General features: G+C 32.3%; 1 protein-coding gene across 5 annotated transcripts in view; it reads left to right on the top strand.

Moving 5' to 3' along the window:
* Window positions 1-21,174, top strand: part of EXOC6 (exocyst complex component 6) — a 168,404-nt gene that overhangs the window by 125,800 nt on the left and 21,430 nt on the right. For 4 of the 5 annotated variants that reach the window (XM_036222110.1, XM_016151301.2, XM_036222109.1 and 1 more), the window contains exon 20: window positions 12,544-12,617. The exons of the other annotated variant lie outside the window; for it this stretch is intronic. In XM_036222110.1, the coding sequence (XP_036078003.1) occupies window positions 12,544-12,617 (74 nt within the window). The remainder of the gene's footprint in view (window positions 1-12,543; window positions 12,618-21,174) is intronic. 5 annotated transcript variants of the gene reach the window in all.

Genomic DNA, 21,174 nt, shown 5'->3' on the forward strand with positions numbered 1-21,174 from the left:
TCTTAGAACCCTGCATTCCAAATGAAGCTTTTTTATATATTCTGAATTTTTTATTCTCTTCCCTAAAGAATTTCTTAAGTCTTTACCTTTGCCATTTTTTCCACTTTATTTTCTTTAGGTAATAAGGTTAGCAGATTCTATAATGTTGACATTTGCCATTCAGCTTCAAAACTGGATGTGATGTTTGGTTACTAGCCTTGTTATATGTGCTTCTGAGTGTGGGTTTTATCAGTCTTAAATTGTGACTTTTTAAATATAGGACCTGAGCATACAGAGCAATTTTTAAGCGCTTTCAGATAAACGGCATACCACCGATTAAATGATGAAAATCCCTGGTTGACAATTCAGTCAGGCACCTCTGTTAATAAATTGAAAATCAGTGGGATACAGAAGGATTATAAAATATTTGTCTGAGGCAAATTTTGCAATAAGAAATTCTTCTGTAAAAGACATTTAAAAAATTAAATGTCAGCAGCTTGCAACTGAAGCAGGAGTGACAGAATTTTTTCCCCCAAATACCAAATATTTGTTTGCCCACTGTATATAAGGCATTCTTCTAGAAAAAGAAAACATAATTGATATTAAAAAGAATAGTTATGTAGGTTCTTTGATCAGAATTAATTATTATGCACAAAAAATTAATCCAAAGTTTTTGAAATCCTGTTTCCCTCAAAAAAGAAATACTTATCTGCAAAGCAAAAGATAGTTTTTCCCTGGGGAAGAGGAAGAACTGGGGAAGATAATAGGAAAGCTTTTCTAATTATCTGTAATTAGAAAACCTTCATTTTATTTCTTTCTCAAAATAAAAACTAATATTTACATAATGATATTTATTTTATATTTACGAAAATATTTACAAAAAAAATTTTTTTTCTTTTACAAGTTTCCAAGCTCAAATTGTTATTCTGTTCTACAAATGATTCGAAACTGATTTCTTCAAGTTCTTTAAAAGTTGTTCTATAAGATCATTCCCAATATTTCTGTAAGATATTCTATAAATATCTTACAGAAATATTGGTAAAGCCATTTTCTATTATTGCATCTTTAACGTGGATTCAGATAATTAGGGGATTAAACTGTTTATTGGCATTTGGCTGTATCTTCTCAATTAGATTTTTTGTTCAAAAATGGAAATTACTTTTTGGTTAGGCAACTTTAGGTGTCTAGATCTTCTCTTTGTTCTATTACCTCTCTCTGTAAAGGGCTAGCCTCACTATACTAAGAGAAATGCACATAAAAACTAAAACCTTTGCCTCTCTGTCCTGCTATAAGACAGCTTCTATCTTTAGTTACTGAAGGCTTCTTTTCAAATTCTGGTGTTTTCTTGAGGGACTGACCTCTTGGAAGAGAGACCAAGAAAGTTTCTAAATATGAGGTGTGACTCAGTTAAGGAAGCCCGAGGTCAGGTACTAGAGGGATGAGACCTAACCTAATGGGAACCATGGTTCTGGCACTATATATATATATGGAAAGGGAGAGACCAGGACTCAAAAACAAACCACAGACAATAACTCAGCTTCTTTTAAGATTGTGCCTATGGCTCTGCTCCTTAATGCTTAATATCATGTATTACTTAATACAGTATCATGCATCAACATTACATCTTTCATATTTATTCCACTATCTTCCTGGTGTAAAAAGATCATCTACCCTTCAACTCATGACTTTTAATAATTGATACATCACTTAAAAATGAAACTTAGCTTTTTCTAATGAGCATTTAAAAATAATTTTAAGTTTTAATCCTCTTTAAGTTTTGTTTTTGTTTTTTAAATATAGAAAAAACAATCCTAAGAAAAATAAAGCTTACTTTATTAATATTAATGCAGTATATATGCTTTCTACATATTGGGGCAGGGAAAAAAGAAGAAAGGGAGACAAGAAGAAGAATTAGTCTAGGTAGGAGGAAGACCAGAATGCATGGTAAATTTGTGAAGAGAAGGGCTCTGGATACCATAGAAATCAATAGGGATATGGAGAAGATAAGCAGGTAGTTACGATGTAGAATTCCAGAAGCTAAAAGTTCATTGAGTTTCACCACCCACCTGATGATACGCGTGCATGCACACACACACACATTCCTCTGTCTACCTTGAAATCCTCTCCAAAATAACCCTGCCAAGTTGTTGTCCAGCTATTCTTGAACATCCAGTTTTTGGGATTAACTGCTCTGTAGAAGATGTGTTTCCATATAATACATCACTCTTACTTATTTCTTACATTGAGCTGAAATCACTTTCTCTAAACTTCTCTTGGTGGACCTGGTTCTACCTTAAAGCTAGAGTTACCACAAGTCCATATTGTTCCTTTGTGCAAATTAGAAAATGTATCACCACTAAAAGGAAAAGGTCCTTCAGAGTTGTCCCCTTTATATAAATTAGAAAAAGTTTACCCATTTTCCCCACAAAGGCATATCTTATCAAGTGAAATGGAGCTAGATTTCAGCCCTCCCTTTCTCCCTCCTCTCCTTAGCTGGACAGCCATGTGTAGTAAGCAGTCTGATAACTGTATTTGTCAGTTCTTTATAGAGTCATCAGAAAAAACAAATCCTCATCCATAAGCCAATTATATGAAAACTGCTCTTATAGACTTCTGAATCCTCTGAAGGATGGAAATCAACAATTTCTCTTACTGTTCTTATGGTATGATTTTAGATCCAAAATTCTGAACAACTGGTTTGACTACCTTCTGTTTAATGTCTGATACCCAGAGTTGAATACAGACATACTTTGGTGTGCATGGACCAGTGTAATATATAGTTGGACTATCAAATACTATTCTTCCATATTCTGTCTTTTATTTGTAAAGCCCAGACTGTTATTACCTTTTTCGGTTGCCAGAGTATACTCTCAAGTCATTAAAACCATAATGTTCTAAAATCTCTGTATCTTACTTTTTTTTTTTTTTATTGTTGAGCTCTGGTTCTTTTTTTATCCTGTACTTGTATATTACTTTTTATTTTAGAATTTTAAGATTATCCCTATTAAATTTTATTTATAAGATTTGTCACATAACTAGCCTATCGAGATCTTTTTATATCAAAATTTAATGTCATCTGCAGATTTATAATCATGCTTTTTACATATTTAACAAGGTCATTAGCAAAATGTTGAACAAAACCTGATGTCTGTAACCTGAGATACAGTATATCGAAGGTCCTCAAAACGTGGTCCCCAGATGAGCAGCAGCAGTATTATCTGGGAACTTGTTAGAAATGCAATTCTTAGGCCTCACCTGCTGAATTGGGAACTCAGCACAAGACCCAGCAATTTCTCTTTCAGAAGGCCCTCCAGGTGATTCTCATGCACAGTAAAGTTTGAGAACCACAACATTACCTAGACTTCTCCTTCATATGGATTTAGATCCATTGTTCAGAATTTTATGAGTATCTTAAGTTTTTTAGTCAGTTACTAATTCCCTAAAAGACTCTTAATTCACAATTTTGCTCAGTTATGAGCAACTTTGTTAGATGTCTTACTGGCATATAAGGATAATAATGACCATTGAATTTTCCTCATCTACCAGTCTAATTACTCTTTCAAAGAAAAAAATTATACTGCTCTGATAAACCCGTATAGACTCATAGTAATTACTTTCTCCCTCAAGAGGCTTAGAAACCATTATTTAAAAGTCTGTGACTGGTTCTTGGGATTAACATAAAATCCTACTAGTCTGTTTACTCTAGCAAGAGATCCAGAGTCCAAGGAAGTTGAGTGGCAGGGATCAGGAACTAGAGATCATGATCTACCGAAGATTCTGGACAACTCAAGAAAGGATTAAGTCAAAGAATTTAAGCAATTGAAGACGAGTGTGAAATAAAAGCATCAAGAAGAATGCCTTTTATTCTGAGTTAGATTTTCCTTTAATCTGGTTTGACTAGAAAGCAGAATGTTTCTTTTTCCTTCTTCTTACTTTGTAAAAACATTATACATGTATTTCCCAGGCAACAGAATGTCAGTTCACAGATAGAAACAGATAGCACATCTGGCTGAAGTTGCAGCGATGGGAAGTCAGAAATAATTTAGTTCCTCATATCATTCAGCAATATGCTTTTAGTTTTCATTTGTCTTGGTTTATTTTTCTGGTGATGAAAAAATTAGCACTGACCCATCTATGTGCTCACTTGTTTTTTCAAACAATGTGTTGTTGCCCTTTTCCCTGGTATTTCTTGTGACAAACATAGTTGTGAGTTAAACTAACTTGAACTAAAATTTCAGTCTGTAACCGAATTATGTTCCGTGTAAAGTCAACTGATTTATGGGAAGATTCATTTATACAAATGTTTAATGAGAACCTATTACCTGTTACATACTGGGAAATCAAAGATAAATCAGAGTTCAAAGATTTCAATCCATTTGGTTGAGGAGGAGACAGCTGTAAATAACCATAATAGACCATAACAATTTTTTTATAGAAGTATATATTACTTATAGAGAGGGAGCAATTATTTCTACATGCCATGGTGTTGAGAAGATTGACTTTGAACTGGGATAAGTAAGATTGCATCTAAAGCTGAAAAGACATTCTGAAGACAGGGAATGGCATAGGCAAACGTACTACAATGATAAAATGCTTAGGAAATCTTTAGTCTTGTGTGACTAGGCTACAAGATGCATGAAAGATGTTTTTGAAAAAAGACTTAGGAATGCTTGGACTTTATTTAATAAGCAATAGAGATCCACTGAAGCTTTTTAATTGAGACCATGACATGATGAAATCTCTATCATAAAAGAAGGTTAACTCTGGGTCTTGTGGAAATTGAAATGAAAGGAGGGAGATACAGAAAGTAGCAAGATCTGTGTTAAAAACTATTGAACTTTTTCATGTGAAGGATAAAAATATCTTGACTTCAGGTGGTGGAAATGAAGACACTAGGATGAATTCTAAACATTTTGGAGAAGGGAATACATAAAATTAGTGAGTAAGTAAAGATAAAATTGATATGATTAAAATGGTTCGAATCAGAGAATCACAATGGAAGAGGCCTAGAGAGGTGAGGTGTGAAGAGAGAGAAAAAGGGAGAAGAGGGATAGATGAGATGTAACCATGCAGAGCAGACAGTTAAATTCAAGATAGAATTTATAATTTTAGACACCCTGCAAAATTCTATGCTCAAAGTATTTGTTAAATAAATGAGCAAATTAACAAATCAGGAAGTCTCTATAATCTACATTCGTTTCTTCCAGAGTTCTGCCTTTTCTGTCAAAAAGTAAAGGCCAGTTGATACTGTTGTACTTTAAAAACCTTTTAACTTCTTGATATAGACGTAATGAATCATTTATAAAATTTCTTTACATTGATGACTATGTTTAAATGACCCTTAAATTTCATCTGTTTTGAGCTAAACTGTCATAGTTTCTTTAATGTTTTCTTATGGGATTATTTTTGCTTCTCTTTTTGGTCAGTTTTATTTGGATCTTTTTCTTTTTTTTTTTTTTAAACCTATACTAGGCCAAACTTGATTGAATGTCTGAATTTAGGAATGTGGAATCATATAAACTTATATAAAAATTTTTTTAAACTGTGCTTTCAAATCAGTCTTCAGATAGTCTGAGTACACGTCAGGAAGTTGAGACCATGGTTCCAGTCCTGGCTCTGCCTGTATATTGGGCAAATGGCTTTGGACAAAGAATTCAACAATCTAGAGGCCTCAATTTTTCCTTGGAATATGGTATTTGGAATTGATAATTTCCAAGATATATCTTAGTTCTAAGATTCAGAAGCAGCAAAATTTAAGGCAACGAAGTATGCGAGGCTTTGGAATCATACATAAATTAATTCCTTCATATCTACTATGTGCTTGGCATTTAGGGGATACAGTAGTAAACAAAACAGAAAATATCCTAACCCTTGTGGGGTTTAAGCCTAGTAGGGAGACAGTCGTTAAATAACTACACTAATAAATGTAATTATAAATTGGTTAAATTCTGTAAAAGGAAATTATATGGTACTGTGAGAAAGTATAAGTAGCAGGCCTAATATAGATAAAAATATAGGTTGAGAATATTAAGTAGAATCTGTGCATGAATGAATGGATACTTTCGGTTAACTTGATTAAAAACATTATACTACTATAGCTGTGTGGTTGGAGAATTTAGGAAGTCATCAAGGAATACATACTTTGGAATTGCAGATATAGCGCCTCTTAAAGGAGCACTGAACCTTTGATCCTATTATAGTTCTAAGTTCAAGAGCAATCACTTCCTAGATGAGGGAGCATTTGCCAAGGTTGGCATGAAGCTGATGTTCTAAATCTGTGTATGTGTGTTTCTTATATTTATTAAACACCTGTTATGTATTGGGCCACAATATAGGTACCTTACTAACACAGCTGTGTAGTAGAAAAGATCAATGTCTTCTTTTAAGTTCCTGTAACAGTATCTCAAATTCTTCACATCACTAACAAAATATGGAATATTTCCAAAACATCAGATAATCAGACAGATTTGAAGTACTCAGAATAGGTTTAGAATGTACTTTTTCATGAATTTTAATAGAAATACCTAAATGAGGTAATTGGCTCCTAAAAGTTTAACATCTTAAATCTATAGGCATTAGAAAGCTCCAGATTGAAGAGTATTGGTACCTGTTTAAATGATGAGTTATTGAGGAATTGGGGGATCTCTAGGCATGAAGGCCTTGATCTTTATTCATTTTAGATAAAGGCTTAATACACCTCAAAAAAAAAAAAAAAGACGAAGTTTATACATTTTTTTCTGGGTGTGATAGTGACCTCTAATTAGGCCTCTAATTCTAGCCTTGGAAACGACCCAAATCCCAAAATAAAAGGATCTAGGGAAAACCATGTGGATTATATAAGAAGAATATTTAAAAGTCTTTTTTAAAAGTAAGCTGGATGCTATTATACTGTTTAGCTATCTGAATTTATTCCTGGTTTTAATGGCATTTAAAGTATCAGATTGAGACTACTTTGCCCATGTTTAATTCTCAGAAGGGGAAGAGGACTAGATACTACTTTATATAAAGGTAAAGTGATGAATAGAGAGGGTTGGTGGATCCAAGAGGCTTGCATCCCACTACTGCCAACTACATATAACAGAATGCAAGTCTAAGAGCCAAAAATTCTAAGTTCCTGGAAGTTCTTCTTCACCACCAAAAATACCACTAGATGGTGCTCTTAGTCATCCCTTCTAATGACACATCTGGTAAATATAGGATACTTTCTTTACCTAGCCAAAAATTTGAGTTCTAACAAGCTACTTTAAGTCTTCAGTTCTAGCAGGAAAAGAATGATCAGAAGTCTGTTCAGTATGCTGACTATTTTGCATTTATATTCAGTCATTTATTTAGTTACAAAATAATTCCATTTTATAATCCCCTGCCTTGACACCCACAGTCTTGAGACTTTAGTCTAGCCCCTTTACCCTCTCTTTCAATCTTTTGTCAGCCTTTTTTGACTCCTTGGACACTCCTTCTCCCCTTCCCCTACCCCCTGACAATGTGTAAATGTTTTCCAGATAATACCCATTCTTTACCTTACAATAAAGATAACTGTCTGCCTAGGATTAAATTGTTCTAGGATTTATTTCTTCTGCATTTAATTTTAAGGCAAAGTTTATAATTTCGTGCTAGAATATGTACATATGCAGCCTGAATTCTTAGCAATCTTTGTTGCTTGCTGTACCAAACCCTATATATAGCTCCTGAGGACAGTAAGGCCCTATTTTTCTACTTTTTAGGAAAATTTGTCATATACAAATAAATTACCTAGAGATAGTCTTTTTTCTCTTAAATTTCATAGATTTCCAATTTGGAAGACTTTTTTGTTCATTACAATCATAGCTCACACATATGTGTTAGTTTTTGTTTTCATTTTTATCTAAATTAGTTTAGACTTGTCTTCTTAGTTAGGGGGATATAACAAAGTTTTACTCTATTGTTACTAAAGACTTAGTAAGATCAGATACCTCCCTTTCTAGTCTTTATTTTAGAGTATTTTTAAACATGGAATAATTTATAAAGTTCCATATGCAGCAGAAAATAAGAAATAAATATGTTATGAAGTTATTTTTGTTTTTAAAAAGGCATTAGGAGGGAAAAAAACACAAAGATTTAGATGAGCTTTCTTTGAAAACAGAACAAACAGAAAACATTAGAAAGCCTGGAAACTACTTTTAAATATCTTATCGGAAGGCCAGGATCAGTGTGTTTCTAAAAAATACCCTTAATTCCATGGCTAAATGACAAAGACAGAGATATCAAAAGAAGGAAGTAGGCATTATTAAGTGAAGATAATAAAAGGATGATCAAGAGAAGAGAATGAAGAAACCCCAGAATATGATAAATCATATAAAAATGAGAATCTGGTTGAGCAAAGAGGAATCTGAAGACAATACTTAAAGGGATTCTAAAAAATTAGTGTTCAAATTTTTAAAAACATCAAAGATTAAAACCTACCTCCAGAATTATTGATCCATTAGAGAAGAGTGGTAGAAATGAATTATTTGCATTACTATTCATTTATTCAGTGAATTTATTGAACATATTCTGTACACTGAGTTATGGGGTGTATAAAAGAAAAAGAAATTATCTACTTTTCCACAAGATTCTTGTTTAGTAGAACAATTCATAATTTAGTTTTCTTCAAAGGAAACAACATTAAGGGTATCCTGATACACTATTAATTATTTTGAAATAAATATACTAAATATGCATAGAATGTTTTAGATTTACACTGTCCATATTTGGCTATTAACATTTAAATTAATTAAAGTTAAAGCTAAAAATTTAGTTTATCACAGATATAGAACATTACCATTATTGCAAAAAACTTCTGTTGGGCAGCATCATTCTAGATGTAATCAACAAGCCAACTAAATATATCAGTTTCCTCTTAGAATTTATTTATTCAGTTTTTCTTCATTCACGAAATTTTATTGACTACTCATTACACATTAGGTATTGTACTACGTGATAGAGATGTAAAAAACAAGTATATTTCCTCCTCTCAGGGAGTTCATGGTTTGGCTTGAACAATTATAAGAAAACAAAATGGGTAGTATAGTTAGGCCAGGAAGTTGAGATGAGAGCAGAGGAGAGACCTAATTCAGCCTGGAAGTCTTCCACAGAAGATGATGATTTAATGGAAGGATAAGAGTTATCCAATGGAAAAGAAGAAGAGGAAAGATGCTCTAGGTAGAAGAATTAAAGGTACAATGGAAAGAGACTGGCATATGTAAGGAAGTGCAGGTAGTTTGGAAGGGAAAAAGCTTAAGGTGCCCCTAGGGTGATGATAAAAGATGAGGCTAGAGAGATGGACAAAGGCCAGATTATAAAGGATCTTAATTGTCTTGCTTTATTATGAAGGTGACGGGGAACCATTGAAAGATGTTAAGCTGTGAAGTGGTACAAATCACATGTACACCTTACATAAATCATACTGGGAAAAGTGGATAGAGAGGTGACACACAAAAAGCAGGGAGACCGGACAGGAGTGTGTTTTAGTAATCAAGGCAAGAAGTAATAGCTTGAAGATAGAGACAGATTCAGACTCAAAATATTTGTGAAGGTAGAAAACAGGATTGCTTGCATTTGCGTTTTAAAGATGTAAAGGAAAAAATATGAAGCTATTAAAGATTGAATAGCATATAATTACAGGTGATTATTAGACTACTAAATTGCCTCCTATCCCTAAAATCATTTGAGAAAAAGCCCTGAGACGTCTCAACTAGTGAGTTTCACTTCCATATTGGTTAGGTTCTTGTGAGAGATGAGTAAAAGATAGGAGGCTGAATACTTAATCAGATTCTGGATCAGCAGATTGAATGCCATGAGGTTTGAATTAGCTATGTGATCCTGGGCAAGTCACTTCATTTTTATTTCTTCTGTTTCTACTATTACAAAATGAAGGACTGGGAGACTTTTAAACTGAGCCTTCAGGGGACTGTGGAGGTATTTCAAAGGAGATGTCTCTTCTAACTGTAAGAGTTTATGCCTGTTTACTAATGTAAGTTATCGTGATGATGAAAGCAAATGGTGTATAAGAAAGTGCTTTGTAAACTGTAAAGTGCTATTTATGGCACTATTATGGTAAACTGTAAATTTATGGTACTATTATAATTTTGACCAAGCTCTTTGGTTTAATACCAAGCAACGGAGTTTAACTATAGTATCTTAAATAGTAACTGATGGAGAAGAAAAATGTCAGACTATTTTCAGTATAGAAAAATTGGGGGAGGTTAAGTAGATAATAATTGCAAATACCATTGAAATTGAGCTGGTTTTTATATCTTATATATAAAGTAAGTTTCCCTGTGTTATAGGAAGTTCTTATTTTTGTGTATATATGTATGTATGTGTGGGAATGGTGGAAGTGAGCTAACATTTACAGCCTTAGTTGAAAACCACTAGGGATTCATAGTTAACTGTTACCTGGAAACAGCGCGTAGGAATGTGGCCAGAATAGCCAACAACATGCTGCTTGGTCCTTAAGAAGGATTTTTTAAATTAAAAAACACCTTTACTTTTAATAGACTATTATATTATAATTTTGCTTATTATTTTTCCATTAAGATTTAATGGTAGTAGAGAAAAGCAGCTCAGTTATCGGAGATATTGATGAGTTTGTCACAGCATGAAATTTTGCCACTTTTCATTATATGAAAAGACAGTGATATGAATAAATTATACTAAATAATAAAAAATATGGCTAGATTTGCTCAATAAAGCTTAGTTTTCTGGAAATGGGAGCCCTGAGAAAGTAAGTGTAGTCACCTAATAGGCATAACTACTTAGTACCTAGCAAAGAACCAAGAAATAAGAGAGATAAATGATGTACTTCTCAGTAACCAAAGGTTACTTATACTCAAAAGGTACAAGCTTTATGGTCAAAAGTATATATAAAATTCATTCACCTTATTTGTGGGAGGGGCCCTTGCTCAGGCTGCATTTGCTCTTATTTTAGGCACAATTCTAGTAATTGATTACTTAGTAGCTCAAGAATATTAAAAGAGAGCATATTAATAAGAGATGAGTGAGAGAACAGGAAGTAAGAATTTATAGTAAAACTTCAAGAAAAAAGGCAGAAAAATTATAAAAGCTAGGCACAAGAACTCGACACAGCATTCTGAGCTATTGAATGTAATAGAAAACAGCTCGTAATACCATAGCAGTCCTGGAAATTTGTTGCATAGAATAAAAAGTGTTTTTTTTTCTTTTTTTGTAACTTTCTATAAGGGTTTTTTTTAATGAGGTATACAATTTGACATATTAATTTTAGATATACAACATAAGGATTTAATATTTGTATATATAGAAATGTTCTTAATGGTGATCCAGAAATTAAGAAAAGTTCAAATAATATTTAGTATCCTCAAAATATAAAAAGACGAGGGAAGTATTATGTTACAGTTTAAAATTCCATCAAAAATGCTTAAGATTTAAAAAAAAGTTTTTGATTCTTAAAGCAAAAGTTATCATTTTCTTAAAAAAAACAAAAACTTATTTTGAATCCTTTATTCCTTAAAAATGCCAGCTAAATTAAGCTGTGTTGGCTTTCATATACTTATTGTTTTTAATTGTTGATTATCATCGAGCCTTTCTAAACTATATGTCACACAAAATACACTAAATTTTCACACAAAATACACTAAACTTAAGGATTATTTTTATTATTCTAAGAGCAATCTAGGCTGAAAATTTAAATCATTTCTGCAATACTGGCTCAGATAAATTTACAAATGGAAAATCTACAGTGTTCTCTAGGAAAGCTCATATGTTAATGGGGAGAGAGGATGATTGCAAGCATTCTTATTCTTATCAGAGAAGCTTAAGTGTAAAATGATAGGATCTTTTTTATGAGCTAAATCTTTTGTCTTCAAAACTACTAACATTGCATTTGTCTTCACCTTAACTAAATAAGCTATGTATTGCAATTTTTTAAGTACAAAAAAATTATTGAAAAATATCTTGAAATTTTTTTTCAATCTTGTCTTAATATATCTTAGTTTTTAAAGAGGCAGGACCCCTTTTTGGGAAAAAATTATTAAAAGATCCTAACAGACATTTCTGCATCATCTTTATTTTGCTACTTAGAACATTTTATCTCTTGTCTGCATGGACAGCTGACCTCTTACATGTCTGCCTGTTATTGCCGTTAGAGGTAGGATTTTTATAGTACATGTTCTGCAACAAAGCAGACATTTTAAAATATGTTGACAGCCATGGAATTGGTATAGTTTTAAAATGCTTCTGTAATCGTTTACCTAAGGCTAAAAAGAGTCAGAAAACTCTCAATTGAAGTATATTACTACCTTGAACTTTATGTGGGATAACCATTCTATATTTATTGTAATTAAGGATTATAGTGATTAAATGGTGAATTTGAAGTTTAAAATTATTAAAATATTTGTGGTAATAATGGGTGTGGAGAACATTCTCAGTAGTGGAAATTGAAGGTTATAAATAGTCTTCATTTGAAAGAGTTAAGTGTAAATATTATAATACATTTATAATGAGTAGAAATTAATTTAGTGGTTAAACCCTTGTATATTTTGCAATCTTGTATTTCTTCTTTCTTAATAGTGTTTGCCAGCTCTGAGCCTGTGCCAGGATTCCAGGGGGATACCCTGCAGCTAGCATTCATTGACCTCAGACAAGTAAGATGTAATAGTGTACTTCTCATTTATTTTCTTTCCTTCTACCTCTTGCCTTTAAAAAAAAAAAAAAAAGTTACAGGAATGTTTGTTTGCCTTGAAACAACCTTTCTTTACAGAAGTGCTTCTTTGATAACTATGTATTTGGCCCTCATCTCTGAACCTATATCCATTCAGTGTTTCAACTTCATAGAGCATTTATATTGGTGAATATTTAATGTAGTCATTATCTGCTAAACACATGACTAAATAATAATTTTGTACTTCGGTTTAATGATACTTGAAGGTTAAGTTATTTCTTAATGATTTCATAATCATATATGAAAATTGATGGTGTATAACATTAGTGTCAGGGCCAAAGGTAAATGGACTAGATAGCAGTCCCTTAAAATTTTGTCAGTAATAAAGAAATCTATTTTCATAAATTTTCTGTATGCCTTCAGAAAGGATAAAACTAAAAAAAGTAATTATACATTTACGTAATTCTTTTCTAATCACATAAATCAAAGTGTAGTAACAAATATGATAATTTTAAATTTCTTCTATTCATTTTACTACTCTTTAACACCTTTCTTATCATTTTCTTTATTTTCTTCCTAATACCCTTTTTCCATTTCCCCCATATTTTTTTTTATTCCTTTCTTCTTTACCCCTCCTCCTTTTTCTTTTTCTTTTTTAATCTCAGGATTAAAGAGCTTAATAAAGCTGGGAGGCATAGGAGTGTGGAGGAGGGATGGATCCAAGTTAGAGGGCTCAGGAGAGGTAAAATTGACAAGAGTGACTGCTGCCCTTGGCAAGAAGGACCAAATGGAGATGGAATTACAACAAAGCTGCTGTGATATTGGTCTATTTACGGTGCCATCACTTTGGGGGGATGGAGATGACTGGAGATGGGGCTCCACCATTGGTATGAATAGACGTACCACAGTGGTGTTTAGAGCAGGACCAATCTGAGCAGTTTAAGGAGCTCTGATTGTTTGAGAATAGAGCTGTTTTTTTGTAATTCCAAACCAGTATTCAATAAGTATTTATGAACACTCTATATTAATTATTCAGAGAGAGAAAATGTGGTTGAAATAGACACACAAGTAATGTAAGATATAGTTTCGTCTTTATGGAGCTTTAAAGTCCTTTAAAGAAGCAAAATACCCACAAACTGGTTAGAAATACTTATAAGACTGTGAGTCATGTAGAACTAAGTGGTATATATTCAAGTCAGTCTCTCAATTATGTCTGTAAAGCAGTGAACATATAAAACATATTCATATTTATTTCGGTTTGCAATTAATGCTCATGTTCAAACAAGGAACACTGTTATGGATGTCCTAGATCTATAGATGATTAGGCTAAGTAGGGGAAGATAGTAGAAAATGAAGAAGGTGGACCCTGAATTTCCATTCCAATTTACCAGAATATACCAGAATATATTTACCAGAATATATTCTTTCTGTTAAAGGTAGGTCCATTTTCTTTAGAAGCAGTCTCCCTGTTTTAATCTCGTTGCCTTGAACAAGGTGATTTAATATTGAAAACTGAGTCCTTTAGCAAGTTGGAAATAGATTTGGTTGTATATTCATTTTCTAGTTAGGTTATGGTCACTTACTAGGGTAAGTTTCCCTCTTGCAGAGACGTGAAATGTTCTCCAATACAAAGAGTATGTGATTTTAAGATAACGTCCATTATATACAAATAATCTGTTTGCAGAAAATATGAACTTTATTATGTGATGTATTCTCAGTTTCTTATGAATTTGTGTAGTATTAACTAGTTTGTGATATCATCATAGGATTGTAAATAGGACCACATAATTTATGAAACTGTTGATAAAGATTCTGTTTCTTGATTTGTCCAGATAAGTAGTTGGTTCAATGCAGATTAAAATTCTAATCCCAGGTACTTTCTTCCTTCAAAGACAATCATCATTTGACAGCAGTGGCCTCTTTACAAGCATATAGCTCAATAGGGAATTGTTATTAAGGCATATTTATAAATATTAATAAATATCTCAAGTCATATTGGTTGAATTTACTTTTCAAGTATGTGCAATTAGAGGCATTAAGTCCTGGTTTATTTTTCTTCATCAATGTGAATAAAAAAATCTATGTAGAACTCCAAAATCTATTACTATGTAGAATCATTAAAAGATTTATATAGAAATAACTAATATAAAACACAGTTTTAAAGTATGGTAGTTAATATGCGGTGGAAGCAACTAGTGGATAGAAAATTTTGATGAGCTAATTTTTTATGTATTAATTTTTCTAGTTTTAAAAGAGGCTTGAAATTATTTTCCCTGACTATTAATGTTTAAAGTTTAATCAGACACTATTCTTATTTTTTTGTATTCTTTAACAGGAAGATGCAATTCATTCTTGTCTTTAGCTGCTGGACCACTGTGACATAACTTGAATTTTATGATTTCAGAGGTCTGGATTTAATAACTTGACAAGGATAGTTATGTTTCACCTATATTTATTTTTTTGAAATTAATTTATAAACAATTAAGTGGTGAAAACCAAGTGTAGGGAATTGGCCAAAAATAAAATTAGTCTTAAAAATTGAAATCTCATATGAGGTGATATAAGCTTTGTGTATCAAATGTTAGCGATTATTTATATAAGGATGCTGTAAAGTGTCAACAGTGTTATGTTCCTGACTTCATAAAGATATTTCATAGCATATTATTTTAACACTTTTATATGAAGTAGTATATCACCAAATATAAAGAGAGTGTTAACACTTTCATTTACATTTCAGCTGAGTTTCTACACTTTTCCTTCTTTTTTTCTAGTCTGGATCCATTTCTGTCTTAATAGGGTGGCTGACAGTTCTTTTCAAGTATACTTAGAAGGGCAAAAGAGCCCTTTTCATAGTACTTATAAGGGGTCATGCTTCTGTTTTTTAGTTTGAATTTGATACTGCTTCATGAATTGCTGGGTATGAATGATTAGGAAGTAGGTCCAGTGGTCAAATTTTACCTGCCCACCCGGACTTTGCCCTGAGGTCAAACTCCTGATATTTGCTGTTCTGAATAGAGGAGTTGATGACAAGTATGAGCTGATACAAGAGGAAAGTTAGAACCATATCAAAGCTGAAGGCAAGAGACTTGGGACTCAATGAGAAACTGTAGCTAAAAGATGGATCATCAGAATTGCCCTCTTCTAAAAGAAAAGGAAATAGCTGACCAGTGAGTGAAAAGACTTTATCGTCCTGCCAATCACATGGTTGCTAATGGAAGCCAGTTATCTCAACAATATCTTCAGGCCTACTGCCCCAAAAGACAATGCAGAGGATTAGCAGTACTGGTACTGCATTATGTGAATATAATGCCTCAATTGATTTTAAATGTGCTGTTTGAAAATGATTTGTATGTGCAAACTTTTTTACAAGTAAAGCCTTTCATCCTCTTACCCCAGGTTCTCTGAAATTAAGTCACGAAATGACGAAGGACTTTTATATAATTTTGTGTGCCTGTTTGCTTTTACAAAGACCATCTATTTTGTTAAGTACAATCTTTCAGATGGATTTCAGATGAATATGTAAAATTCTTTTGACAATGTATGAAAACCTTAAAATTTTTAATTATTTTATTATGAGGCTATAATATACAGTATTGAGTGATAATTTTTATAACTCATTCTTAATACCTAGAAATATTTTACTAAATATTACTGGAACATGAGGTATACTACATAATTGAATTATCCAGGTAACTAAAGATTAGTTTTTAATCACCAAAACTTTTTAAATGTAGCCAATTTAATGGGAAACTTTAAAAATATATCTCTCGCCTTCCTTCATATTGAGCATTATTCTCACAGTAAATTGAGCACCCATGGTTCCCTAATTTTAACACTAAATCTTCTTTATTTAGTCCTTTTTCACTTTGTGATAAGTTAGGCTTGACAGTAAGTTGACAGTACCTTGATAATCTTTTAAACAATATGGAGAAGTTTAGGTAGGTTGGATGATAATGCAGTTAGGTGGGTTTGAAGCAAATAAAACAATCTCTTGCCCAAAGAATATTGATTAATGTGTTATCATTGCCCTGGAGCAGTGTTTCCCAAAGTGTTTTTCTAGGAACATTGATTTCTCAAGATGAGAAAAGATTTCTTAAAAAAAATAATAATAAAGGTCCCAAGTTTGGAAAACACTTTATACTCTAATTTACTCTTAGAGACTTACCATGTACATTAGAATTGTAGGGATTGAGAATTGTAGGGATTACTGCAGAGTAACCCAGCATCTCCCAAACTCATCACAGAATACCATTCCTTTTGGGTTGTATTACATGAGACATACTTTATGAAATGCTACTTTAAGTCAAGACTCTGGCAGCACCCTCTAGATAACTGTTTTTGACAGTTTGGGGTCAACTAATTTTTTAAAATAATGACTTGAATAAATGTATAGAGGAATTATGAAATACATATATAGATTACACAAAGCTAGGAGAGTTACCTAAAATGTTAGAAGATAGAATCAAAGTGTTCTCAGTAGGCTGCAGTGATAAGCCAAAGCCAACAAAGTTAAATTTAGCAAGGGAAATATTAAGTGCCATATAGAGCTTCTTTTTTTCTTTTTTTTTCAATTAAAAATTTTAAACTACAGGCTGTAGGAAATCTGACTTATAGTATGAAAAAGATCTAGTAGTTTTAGTTGACCTCCAAATGAACCAAAATTGTGCTAGAGATTCTTAGATTGCATTAAGGAAAGTGTGGTATTTGAGTTAGACCGTCGTGCTTTGGGGCTAAGACTATGTCTCAAGTATTACATGGTGATAAAGACAGTCACCAACTGGAGAGCACGTAAGAGAGAATTACAAAGCTAGTGAGGGATCAGATACCTTGTCATATGAAGAGCCTTTTAAAAATTTCATAATCTTAGTCTAAAACCTTAGAGAGGTTATACCTTTGTAGAGAAACTCAGATAGGTGATTTTTATTAGCCTATGAGTCAAGTATACCATTTTCTTTTTCCTATTAAAACCCTATGTCATAAACATTATCATTTTTTTTTTTTCTCAATATAGGATTAGACCCTGTTTTCAAGTATTTGATCTTGGGCAAGCTAGGGAAAAGGAGAGTGATCATTCCTCTGAACTATGAGTACAGAATTTGAGAGAGAATTTAAATTGTTCAAAATATATTTGGATCTCAGAGAACTTTTCAAATAAATGTTTTATTGAAGTGTAACATACATTCAGACAAATCATAGGTGTACTATTGTGATTTTTCAAAAAGTGAGTACATCTTTGTAACACCCAGATCAAGAAAGAAAACTTGACTGGTAGGTATCTCAAAAGAGACCCAACTCCTCACTTCACTTATTTCCAGTCATTAATTACCCTTCTCTCTCTTAAAGCATAACCACTATCATGATTTCTAATACTCATAGATAAATTTAGCCTGATTTTGAATTTTGTATACACGAACTCGTGCAGTATCAACTTTGTGGTTCTGCCTTCTTTTGTTCAATATTATGTGTGTGGAATTTATCCATATTGTTATATTTGGTTGTGGTTCATTCATTCCCTTTGCTGTGTAGTCTGCCATCACAGAAATATACCATAACTTACACATTCTACTATTGATGGACATATGAATCGAGTCCACTTTTACTCTTACAAATTGTGCTAACATGACATTCTTTCACATGTCTTTTGCTGAACATGCACACATTCCTGTTAAGATATTTACCTAGGAGTGGAATTACTGAGTCAGGGGGGTTTTATGTATGTGATCAGCTTTAGTAGATACGGTGAAACAGTTTTCCGAAGCAAAGGTGCTAGTTTTACTTCAGCCAGCAGTATAGAAGAATTTTTATCGCTCTGCATCCTTGTCACTGTAGGCTTATCTTTCTCTTTTTACACCCATTCCAGTGGGTATACAGTAGTTTTACATTGTGGTTTTGATCTGCATTTCCTTGATGACCTACAGAATTAAACTTCTTTTCACATATTGTTTATTTGAACATCCTCTTTTGCGAATAACCTATTAGGGTTGGTTTTTGTTTGTTTTTTTGTTTGTTTGTTTGTTTGTTTGCCATGTTTTTCTATTGTAATGTCTACTTCTTACTGGTTTTTAGAAGTCCTTTCTATATTCTGAATATAAGTCCTTTGTCAGATGTATATATCACGCATATCTTCTACTCTGTGGTTTGTTCACTCTTAGTGGTGTCTTTTGATAAACAGAAGTTTATAATTTTAGTGAAATCCAACTTTTCCTTTATGGCTCTTTTTAACGTCCTGTTTAAAAAGTCTTTGCTTGCTCCTAAAATTATAAAGATATTTTCCTATGTTTTCTTCTGAAAGTTTTATTTTATTGTTCACATTTATATTTATAATCCATCTGAAATTGATTTTGTGCATAGTGTATAAGGGGTATAAGGTTCAAGATTCATATTGTTGTATATGGTTATCCAGTTGACCCAGCATTTTTTATTGAAAAGAATTGGATCTCATAGCATTTTAATGTAAAATAATTGTAAAACAGACTGTAAGACATAAGTGGCATGTGCTTCTAATTTACAAATAAAATAGTTTCCTTTGTCAATCCAGTTAACTGTATGCTTATATTTCATGGTTCATGCCATCCTTCATTAGCAAATTAGTTGTAGGGTTGAGATTTTTTAATACCAGCCTGACTATATTCTCAGGCCATCAAAGGTATGTTTAAAAATAAAGCAATTCTAGAGTAAGTATTCATATCAATATAGGCAGTATAAAAGAAAAAAAGCTGAACTGCAAGCCCATGAGGACAAGAATCTTGCCTTTTGTGTTTACTGTTATATATCCATCACTTAATGCTATTCTTGGCACATAGTAAACAATCAATAAATGTTGAATAAGTGAATGCAAATTTTTTTGGCTATACTCAAAAGCATTTTTTGTTGGTGTACAAGCACCTTATTAAGAATTGAGATATTCCATGTAACTTAATGTTCCAATATCAACAAACATTTTTTAACAGTGGTAATTTTTTTCTATTTCAGTTTTTTTTTTATGAGAGTATTTATATGAATACATAATGACACATTTCTTGATTTATCTTGGTCATCATTAGAGATACTAAAATAGTTTTGTAAGTTATTTCTAAGAAATGTCAGTGCTCCAAAACTAACTGTTTATTCTTTTATAGATAAAGAAATATTTTGGACAGGGTGATTATAGGAATTTAGACAAAGTCATTATACACTTTAAGTGATCAACAATGACTGAATATAACACAGAACTTAAATAAAGCAGCATATCCTAAACTACTGTCATTTGGAACAGTGGATTTTGAAGAAAATAAGCTATGGTAAAATAAGTTTAGGAAATCCTATGTCTTATGTCCCTCTCATGTAAATTCACAATCTCATTAGCACATTAGTCTTTGAGAAGTTCTAGACTAAAGGCATATCTGTTTTTTGCCCCCTAAACCTGTTTGAGTACTGAATACTCAAACTGAGTTACCTGGACCACTGTTGATTTACATTAATGAATGGATTCCTAGAACCAGATGGTTAAAACAGAGCTATGAGCGCAAATAGATAAAATTTAAATATTAAAATGCAAGTAATATAAAACTAATGAAAAATAGTAGTAATTTTTCAAAAATAATTTTTCTAGCTTTTTCATAAAAACACATTCAGATGATTTTGGGAAGTATGATAATTACTAGAGGATTTAATGCTGCTTAGACTCAGTAAACCAGTGAGTCATACAGAATAATTTGTTTTTAAGAAGTGTGAAATGGTAACACAGGATTGCTTGTGAAGAATGAAAAGATTTACTGGGAAATTAAAATACCAGCTCACATGGAGTTCAAATCCTAACAGTTGTCAAATTCCTTAGTGAATCTTCAAGGCTATTGTTATTGAACCACAGTATGCAACTTGGAGAGAAATAAAGAATATATTCACTACTTTTTTTCCCCCTTACTAATACACTATAAATTAGATGGGAAATTTTTAAAGGAGAGAGATTTTGATGAAATGATCAAGGTAAGTTCTATATTTTCTGTGTGTTGTAAAGAGTGTCTCCCTAGTATTAAAAAGGAAATACAGCTGAAGTGACTTTTTTCAAGATAATTGCACCTTAAGACAGAAAATCTAATACCAAAATAAGAACCTTAAAACAAAGCCAAACTTCCACAAAGAAAGTAGTGACTCTTACTGTTTAGTGGTACCAAAAATGTGATGAAAAAAGTTCTAAGTTCTTAGAATTTACAGAAATTTTTTTGCCCAGATGGTTTACTTTGTAAGCTAACTTGACTATAAATACCTGCAGATACAAAAAGAGAAGGGGTTAGGGAACAAAAGCTACTTTGTTCTTTGGTCTCTTTTACCTAACACCAAGTCAACCCTCGCGGACCAGGGAGGAGTTTTACACATAAATATATTCTTTTTCCTGCCATTACTTCTTTGATCTGACATAATTTAAAGAACACATTTTTAAAGTCGTTTTGTGACCCTGTACATGCATCTTGTTATTGATGGTACCCAGGGAGTTTCTCTGCCTCCAGAAGAGTTCATGGACCATTCTGAATATTAAACCAATCCATTTAGAAATGTTATCT

This window comes from Rousettus aegyptiacus, unplaced genomic scaffold (genome assembly GCF_014176215.1).
Source record: "Rousettus aegyptiacus isolate mRouAeg1 unplaced genomic scaffold, mRouAeg1.p scaffold_m13_p_6, whole genome shotgun sequence".
Classification (NCBI taxonomy): Eukaryota; Metazoa; Chordata; class Mammalia; order Chiroptera; family Pteropodidae; genus Rousettus; species Rousettus aegyptiacus.